General features: G+C 53.3%; 2 protein-coding genes across 2 annotated transcripts; both read right to left on the minus strand.

Moving 5' to 3' along the window:
- Positions 1-2345: 2345 nt before the first annotated feature.
- LOC104388782 (elastin-like) lies at positions 2346-4244 on the minus strand. Its single transcript, XM_009997700.1, has one exon. It carries the CDS (start codon positions 4242-4244, stop codon positions 2346-2348), a length of 1899 nt encoding a protein of 632 aa, XP_009996002.1.
- Positions 4245-5241: 997 nt separating this feature from the next.
- Positions 5242-5856, minus strand: GP1BB (glycoprotein Ib (platelet), beta polypeptide). Its single transcript, XM_009997656.1, has one exon. The coding sequence runs from the start codon at positions 5854-5856 to the stop codon at positions 5242-5244; it is 615 nt and encodes a 204-aa protein (XP_009995958.1).
- Between the last annotated feature and the right edge of the window lie 3642 nt (positions 5857-9498).

The following is a 9498-nucleotide window of genomic DNA, read 5'->3' on the forward strand; positions in this document are numbered from 1 at the left end:
ACAAACGTGATATTTTCATCCCTCATGCAAGAGTACAGAAATGATGAAAGTCTATTTAAAACAACAGGGGTGGCTTCCCAGGTGTCACACATGAACCCATAGACAATCAGGAAACAAGCACCTTCAGCAACCTTGAAGTAAAATGTAACCACTATCACCATGACATACAGGGACTGAAAAAATAGTTCTCTGGAGCTCTGCATCATGGAGGCTGCAAACATACTTTGGTTTGGTTTCCCAGGGTTTTTTAACCTGGAATCTTTCAGAAGAAGGTGCTTGGAAACATCCTAAATCTTTAGTAATGCAGCAATCTGTCCATCAAGGCTGGCAGCCCAATCCTGCATGCCCAGGTGTTGGATTGGCCTCCATATGAGGAAGTTATTTGCATAGCAGCTGAATAGCTTGCATTTATCTTCACCATATTTTACCACTGCTTCCCCTTTGAAGCCACTGTGCAGCCTTGAATAGTCCCTTCAGAAAGAAAGCCAGTTCTCCCTTCAGCAACAACACAGCAGATCCTCTGCAGGCCAGCAGAGCAAGAAAGCATCTCTGCCGTGCTGCTTTCTGAGCCAGGAGAAGCCAAGACATGCAGGCTCTATATTTATGGAAGAGACATGCTGCCATGGCATACAAATCACTCTGCACTCAGTGCAATTTGTTATCACGTTTCTACAGCTGGTCACATTCTTCACAGGTGCATATGATGCCAAAAAGGCTTTTTAGCTTTCATGTGCCAAGACTTAATGACAAAGAGTCAGGACCAGCACCCCAGAGCTGTGCTGACAGGCAGGCAGCTAAGCAGTCACAGGGCTGGGATCATGCCTGCTCTCAGTCGAGCCCCTCACAACTGAGCCTATACCTGTAACACTGGCAGTACCTGCTACCCTCTAACCCTGGTAAATTCAGATAAAAATCTGCAGGCAAAACCAAATTCTGCCACAGTATCACACTTTGCAATAATATTGAGAAAGCAAAAGGCCTTTTACATCCCTTGCATGTATCAGTAAAGGAAAGAGACTTCAGTAAAAAGCATAAAACAACTAAAATAACAGTGTAGTGGACTAAAAGAAATTAGAAGAAACAGGTGAAGGGGAGACAGTGGGTTCTGCTGCTTCACAGAATCACAGAAGTGTCATGATTGGAAAAGAGCTCTAAAATAATTGTGTCCAGCCATCAACCCCCCACCCCCACAAAAAACCCCAACCAAACAAAAAACAAACAAACCCAACAAAACAAAAAAAAAACACCATCAAAAACCAACCAACGAGTAGACCATGTCCTGAAGTGCCACATCTACACAGTTTTTAAATACCTCCAGGGATAATGACTACACCACCTCCCTGGGAAGCCCACTTCGGCACCTGACTACTCTTTCAATTAAGACATTCTTCTTAATACCTAAACATTGCCAGGAGTAACTTCAGGCCATTTCCTCACTGAATATTTACTTGAGAGAAGAGGCCAATAACCACATCCCTACAACCTCCTTTCAGGTAGTTGTAGAGAGCTATCAGGTCTCCCTTCAGCTTTCTCTTTTCCAAACTAAACAATCCCAATTCCCTCAGCCTCTCCTCACAGGACTAGTTCTCCAACTTGATTACACATCTGCATCTTGCTTCTGGAAAAAGAAGACCATGGAAGAGCAAGCCAGAAAACAGAGTTTCTATTCCTATGGAAAGTTTATTCCTTGGGGAGCTGGAATAGAGAATACAACAGGACTTAAAAATCAGATTCTTGAGAGCATCAGGAGGCCTCGCACAGCATTGATTTGAGCGTCTCCACAGAGCAGGCTCTTCGGTGGAGCTCTCTGTCTCCCAGCCCCCACCTTGGAGGACATGGTCACTGCTGATATTGCAGGGGATATCACAGCTTCTAGCAAGAGGCACGTTGACTACAAAGCTCAGCAAGGTCCAATTCCCAGAAGAAAAGAACGAATCTGAGCTGGAGCTCTACCTCCTTGGGTGCTACACTGCACATCCAGTCAGGCTCACGCCACAGAGAGTGAGTGCTGGACAGACATGGGGCAGAGAGAGGAAATGGAGAAAACAGGTCCCCTGAGGCAAAGCCCTGGCTCACTTACCTCACATCAGGCTGGCCCAGGTGCACAGAGGCTGGTGAACGTCCTCTTCAGCCTTTGACACCGTCCACCGCCCCGTGTGCCAGCCTTCCCTCAGCGCGGTGCTCACAGGGCCCCATCGTCTCCCCTCAGCCTCCGTCCGCACAACTCCCACCCCAGCACCGGGGCTCTTCCGCTGCGATACCTCATACATGTGAGGCCAGCGCAGACCCCTGAGATGAGCCGAGGGGAGGCTAAGCCCCCTGAGGCGGGGGACGCTCCTTTCCCCTCAGGCAGCGCCTCCTTCCCGCCCTCGCTCCCTCAGCGGCCCCGGGCCCAGCAGCACCGCCAGGGGGCGCGCGGCGCCTCGCGCCCGTCCCGCTGAGCCCCGTCCCGCAGGGCTGGGAACCCCGCACCCGGGGAGCCGGTCCCGCTGAGCCCCGTCCCGCAGGGCTGGGAACCCCGCACCCGGGGAGCCGGTCCCGCTGAGCCCCGTCCCGCAGGGCTGGGAACCCCGCACCCGGGGAGCCGGTCCCGCTGAGCCCCGTCCCGCAGGGCTGGGAACCCCGCACCCGGGGAGCCGGTCCCGCTGAGCCCCGTCCCGCAGGGCTGGGAACCCCGCACCCGGGGAGCCGGTCCCGCTGAGCCCCGTCCCGCAGGGCTGGGAACCCCGCACCCGGGGAGCCGGTCCCGCTGAGCCCCGTCCCGCAGGGCTGGGAACCCCGCACCCGGGGAGCCGGTCCCGCTGAGCCCCGTCCCGCAGGGCTGGGAACCCCGCACCCGGGGAGCCGGTCCCGCTGAGCCCCGTCCCGCAGGGCTGGGAACCCCGCACCCGGGGAGCCGGTCCCGCTGAGCCCCGTCCCGCAGGGCTGGGAACCCCGCACCCGGGGAGCCGGTCCCGCTGAGCCCCGTCCCGCAGGGCTGGGAACCCCGCACCCGGGGAGCCGGTCCCGCTGAGCCCCGTCCCGCAGGGCTGGGAACCCCGCACCCGGGGAGCCGGTCCCGCTGAGCCCCGTCCCGCAGGGCTGGGAACCCCGCACCCGGGGAGCCGGTCCCGCTGAGCCCCGTCCCGCAGGGCTGGGAACCCCGCACCCGGGGAGCCGGTCCCGCTGAGCCCCGTCCCGCAGGGCTGGGAACCCCGCACCCGGGGAGCCGGTCCCGCTGAGCCCCGTCCCGCAGGGCTGGGAACCCCGCACCCGGGGAGCCGGTCCCGCTGAGCCCCGTCCCGCAGGGCTGGGAACCCCGCACCCGGGGAGCCGGTCCCGCTGAGCCCCGTCCCGCAGGGCTGGGAACCCCGCACCCGGGGAGCCGGTCCCGCTGAGCCCCGTCCCGCAGGGCTGGGAACCCCGCACCCGGGGAGCCGGTCCCGCTGAGCCCCGTCCCGCAGGGCTGGGAACCCCGCACCCGGGGAGCCGGTCCCGCTGAGCCCCGTCCCGCAGGGCTGGGAACCCCGCACCCGGGGAGCCGGTCCCGCTGAGCCCCGTCCCGCAGGGCTGGGAACCCCGCACCCGGGGAGCCGGTCCCGCTGAGCCCCGTCCCGCAGGGCTGGGAACCCCGCACCCGGGGAGCCGGTCCCGCTGAGCCCCGTCCCGCAGGGCTGGGAACCCCGCACCCGGGGAGCCGGTCCCGCTGAGCCCCGTCCCGCAGGGCTGGGAACCCCGCACCCGGGGAGCCGGTCCCGCTGAGCCCCGTCCCGCAGGGCTGGGAACCCCGCACCCGGGGAGCCGGTCCCGCTGAGCCCCGTCCCGCAGGGCTGGGAACCCCGCACCCGGGGAGCCGGTCCCGCTGAGCCCCGTCCCGCAGGGCTGGGAACCCCGCACCCGGGGAGCCGGTCCCGCTGAGCCCCGTCCCGCAGGGCTGGGAACCCCGCACCCGGGGAGCCGGTCCCGCTGAGCCCCGTCCCGCAGGGCTGGGAACCCCGCACCCGGGGAGCCGGTCCCGCTGAGCCCCGTCCCGCAGGGCTGGGAACCCCGCACCCGGGGAGCCGGTCCCGCTGAGCCCCGTCCCGCAGGGCTGGGAACCCCGCACCCGGGGGCCCTGCCCCTCTCCAGCCCCCAGCATACAGAAAAAATAAAACAATAATAAGCAGCACCTCAGTGGAACGAGAACAAACTCCCCCGTTAGACTGGCCCGTGGTGGAAGGCGGGAGCGGCCCAGGTTTAACCCCGCTGAGCACTTCTAGTACCATCTCCACCTGCCTTTGGTATTTGTTCTGCTTGGTAGAAAGTTTGAGTGTAAGGGACCAAGAGTAACTGTCAAGAGTGCAACAGTGCAACGTAACTAGTGCAGAAAAATAAGCCATTTACATCATTATGCATCATTATTTTATTTCAATTTTGCTCTGTTTCAAAATAATTAAGGGACATCATAACGAGCAGTAGGCAGGCTTGTGGGTTTTGCAGTCTGAGGCTCCAAAGACAGATGTCCTGGGCCAGGTGCTGTACAGGCAACAGACAAGAAGAGCCTCTGGTCTCTACAACTCTTGGCTTCAGGGTTAATTTCTCAGACATTCAGGGCCCCAGTCTGACTCAGTACATGTCAAAGTCAGTATTACAACTATAAGTAGCCTAAAAGGAACGAATATAGGGTAAAATGGGTAGGTTCCTAAACATTGCCTCCCTCTCTCCTACAGAACACTGGAAAAGATGCATCCAGTAAGAAGAACCAACCTTTCCCTTTTACTGATAGGCAACTAAGGCAGGAGAAGACAAAGTCACTTGTCCAATGTTACTAAAATAACCTGTGTTAGCACTAAGGAAAGTGTACTTCTCCATTGTCTAGTACATTAACTGTTCACTGTCCACATCTGTCCTCACCTGACCCAATGCAACCAGAAGCATCATGGAAAAGTATGGCTGAAAATACTCTAGCAGAGGAAGGATCAAGAACTGTAGCCCTCACTGGAGCTTATGAGAAGTTTGAGTCAGTTCTTGTTGCTGTAGTTCATTATTTCTCCTTAGTCTATCAAACCAGAACCACACCCAGCTCAGCAAAGCAATCAAAATCATGTTAAAGAGTTTAAAGCATTAAAAAACACAAGACCAAGTCTTTCATCAGTTCATGTCCTGCTTTGGACCGCAGTCAGGATGAGATGCAGCACTGAATTGTTCCCTCTGGATATTTCAAACCATATGACCATGGCACAGCATCAGCCAAGAGGGAGGAGAGTCTTCAGGCTTGTGATGTTAATCACTGTTGTAGGGGTTTCTCGAGGAAGATTCCCAAGCGTCCACATGCTGGTGTAGATCTCGGGTGGTGCTCTGGGCTTCAGCGGTCATTCTTCGAAATTTCTGCAGGTAGACAATGATGAAGACAACCAAGATACCCTGCAGGAAAAGAAGGATGAAGAGACAGAGCTGAGAAAGGAGAGCCAGGGTGCAGTACCAGTACTGGCACGTGGAGATAATCTCATCTTCTGTCAGATAGGCAATGACCCGGTCCTGCAGGTGAGCTGGGGAGGCACATCTCACATCCCTGTACAAGGTCCGGTTCTGCTGCCACTGGAGCCAGGAGCGCAAGTAGAGGATGTCACAGTTGCATTCCCAAGGGTTGCCCTGCAGGTAGACTACCTGGAGGCTCTTCAGGTTGTCAAAGAGCCCATTGGGAATCGAGGTGAGCCTGTTGTAACCAAGGTGGATAATTTCAGCTGAAGGGCGGAAAGCAACTGGTAGTTTTGCTACAGTTAGGTCTTTTGATGTGCAGTCAATAATGCTAGTGGCACACTTGCATGGCACAGGGCACGTGGGTATCACGAGTGGGAGGAAGCCAAGGAGGGACAAGAAGAGAATTCCACTGTTCATCTTCACCTGCAAACACTGCCCTGGTGAGACTGGATGAGGTGGAGACCAGGCAAGTAGACACCACACACTCTGGGACTGACACCACTGCCCAGGTCTTCTGTTGGTTTGTTCTGAGGATGAGTTTCTAAAGTTGGATGAATCTGATGTTCTTCACAGGAGATGTGAGAGCTCTGAAAAGGGAGGAGTTAAAAGAGATGTTGTGCAAATTCTTGGTCTCTCTTTATAGCAGAGGGAATGTTCCTGGTCTTCCAACCCTGGACTTCAGGTGGGTTGTGAACAGACGGGCTACTGAGAAGCTTAGCTGCAGCCATCAAATTCATTTTCACTAGTCCCAAGAAGTGCAGAGCTGCTTGTATTTTCAGCATTACTGAAGCAGCATTACCAGGGTAGCCAAGAACATTTACATGAAGGAATCAAAAACTATAATATGAAACTGCATATCATAGCTCTGAACAACATCTTTCAGCAAAGCTTTGTTCATACAAACTACTAGAGATTCAGAAATAAATTTACTGTTACCACAAGTAAAAAATAGCCTTTTCAGCGTTAAAAATAAGTGATAAACAGTCCTTGGCCAGCAGAGAGGGTTCTGACCACTGAAGGTGGAGGTCAGTGGAGTTTTGCATGCTAGACATTGCTCCAGCAGGTGAATAATCTCCTTCTGGAGCTGTGACCATACTGGGAGAGACAGGTCCATGAGCCGTCTTTGTACTGCAGCCTCATGCCATCACTGAACACAAGGTGCTGTAAGTTTAGGTGAGCAATCACACACACCTGCGGCAAGGCAGTGCCTTTCTGTGCAATCTGATAACCAAATGTAAAGGAAAAAAAAAAGAACAGAGGGTAGCTTTGTTGACTTACCGGAGTAGTTCAGTCCTTGCTTTCTTGCTGGCTTTACAACACAAGAAGGTCTTAAGACAGTCCAGCCAGCGCAAGAGTGTTTGCAGCTGCATAGCTGAGCTCCCGGATAATGCCCTTGCAGCTGGCTGGCAAGATAAGGGTCAGGCTCATCCCGGGGACACCTCCCATGTGAGGCCTTCCTGCAAGTTTGCTGCATGTCATCGGAAGCTGAGGCTTCATTGAGCAAGTCTTCCAAGAACTGGGAGCTGACAGCAAGAACATGTTTGCTGAGAGAGTTGCTGGGAGAGATGCTGATGGTACTAGTAATTGTGATTCTGGGCCCGCATGCTCAGTCAAGCAGAAGCATCACAAAGTCTCAATTGCAAAGTAGTAACTCAAAATGCCTTTCAACCTGGAATGTGACATTACTGCTTTGTCCTGCACTCCCTGAGTACTGTGGCCTTTGGTTTCCCATCTCATTAGGAAGCCTGTATTTGGCAGAGTGGTGAGAACTAGCACCTCACAGTGTCCTGGCCCTGCAGTTTCCCTGGGAGCAGTGACACAAATCTACTTTTAATGAGCAGTGGAAGATCTGAAAGAAATGGAGTTCCAGTGACCACACTGGTGTCAATAGTTGAGCCAAGGAGAAAGATCTTCCAGGAACTTTCATGCTCCAATGACTGATTTTTGTAAGGGGTAAAATACAACTCTTGGCATTTCACCAACTACATCAAAATGAACTAGCTGCATTCACAGAAAGACAACAGACTGGGAAGGAGGGTGCTGCGAGGGACTGCTCTTTTGATGGCCAAGTGAGTTGGCAACTCTCCATGAGTCCAGTTTGCAGCTGCTGAGAATGACTGACCACATCCTTTATTCAGAATTTCCATTACAGAAATACTTGAACAGATAAATCCAAGGGTCAAACCTGCATTTAGTCAGAATCTTGTCTTCTCAAGGCCATCACACCTTCACAGATACTTTTGTGCCATCAGCCTGACTCCAGGCATTCTGTATGCTCCCTAAGATAAGGCCACCAGAGATAAGGCCACATTGTGAAATGGCTGCCCCATTGGGCCCAATTCACCATCACCTTGTACTGTGCACACTGTACTGAGCAATGCTCCTTTGGCTACTTACAAAATGGATTTCCTTGAACTGGATTCTGTCCAGCTACCCATTGCTGATTTAGACACCACTTCTAGGGGAAACTTAAAGACAGAAGAATTTCAGGATCATCTCATCTAGCTTCTGACGAACACAGGCCAGAAATCCCACACAGGAAGCCCTGCCTGGAGCCTGCTCCAATGGAACTGGATAAAAGGAGAAACAGTCCATTTCACCAATGCTGCTCAAGGGGACTGGAAATTAAACAGGAAGAGGTCGGGATTTTGCATGTATTTATTTCACTGATCAATTCAGGTAGTAAACATTATTAATAATAATAACAATAATCATTTAATAAAATGGATATGTTTTAAAAGGTTTCATTTTTCTTTGTTCACAATGACAAAATGTTCAAACAGAAATTTACAAAATATATATATAATAACCGAACAGATGAACAGGAAACAAAAAGCCTAGGAATGGAGCAGGGGATGAGGAAGTTGCATGGCAGGAGCAAGCCAGCATTAAAGCACAGCAGGGTTTGTGAAGAGCAGCAGGGAATGCCATCTCAGAGCAGCAGGGAATGCCATCTCAGAGCACCAAGAGTGGGAACCCCTCCTTCTCTGGGGGGAGGCATGCAGGGAAGCAGCAAGGACTGCACAGGCAGGACCAGCACAGCAGCAGCACATACGGAGTTCAGGCCATGGCTCCCTCCCCAGTCTGGCACAAGGTCTGAGATGTTCTACCAACAGCCCCAGCTGCTGCTTGGACAGCTCTGCAGGAGGGACACCACCCATGCAGGGACTCACTCAGCAGGGTAAAGCTTGGCAGAGGTGTGGGAATGTCCCCTGGGGGCACAGGGGTCCATATGAGGAGGGCTTCGTGAGGGGAGGTGTTAAATTACTTTCCTATTCACACTTCTCACTGCCAGAGCCAAATGGCCAACTTCAGGAATCTCTTCTCCCCTTACTGCGCAATTCAAGTGCAACAGTTCCCCTTTAATAAACACACGTCACCTTGCAGGATAGAGTCAAGGCCCTAGTGCTCCTCAAAGTCAGTCTCTAAGGCAGCCCTCAACTGTGGTGCTCTGGCCTGGGAACCTCCAACATGGAGGCCTGATTTCAGGAGCACCACTGCTCCTCTGTAAAGGCCATCTCTGGTGCCTCACTCCTCTGTGTCTTTTTAATAAGCGCAATTTGAACCCTCTTTGCCAGATGGTGGCTAAAGGTTTCAGCTCTCTGTAGAGGACAGACTTGTGACTATGGACTTGATGGAGAAGCCATGTGCACTGAGCCCTCCTCACCCAGACGAATGGGGCAGATTGACCCTCAGCAATCCTGGCTGCCTGTGACCAGTGTCCCCTGTGCTCTCACCAGCAAACAGAACTTCCAACCACAGTCCAGGACAAAAGCTCTTTTACATCCATGCTAAAGGGTAAAGGTCTCCTTTATCTTATGGGAAGGAATCTGTTGGAAAGAGGAACATCTCCAGCTGGACAGGGCTCATTTGCAATGGAACAATCTCCTCACAGACAAGACTAGTGAAAGAAAAGAGGGGATGGATACCACAAGGTGTTTCCCACTATGCTAACACAAAGCTGAGAACTCAGCAGTCTTCCTGCTCTGAACAGCAGCAAACCAGCCCCAGAAAACCTGGAGGAAGCTCTTGTTTCGGGCTACTCCACTGCTCAAATAA

This window comes from Chaetura pelagica, unplaced genomic scaffold, assembly GCF_000747805.2.
Source record: "Chaetura pelagica isolate M959 unplaced genomic scaffold, ChaPel_1.0 scaffold45, whole genome shotgun sequence".
In the NCBI taxonomy this organism is placed as follows: domain Eukaryota; kingdom Metazoa; phylum Chordata; class Aves; order Apodiformes; family Apodidae; genus Chaetura; species Chaetura pelagica.

Bases quoted from the DNA above. Each gene is read 5' to 3' on its own strand.
- LOC104388782 (XM_009997700.1), bottom strand. From the start codon at position 4,244: ATGGTACTAGAAGTGCTCAGCGGGGTTAAACCTGGGCCGCTCCCGCCT.
- GP1BB (XM_009997656.1), bottom strand. From the start codon at position 5,856: ATGAACAGTGGAATTCTCTTCTTGTCCCTCCTTGGCTTCCTCCCACTC.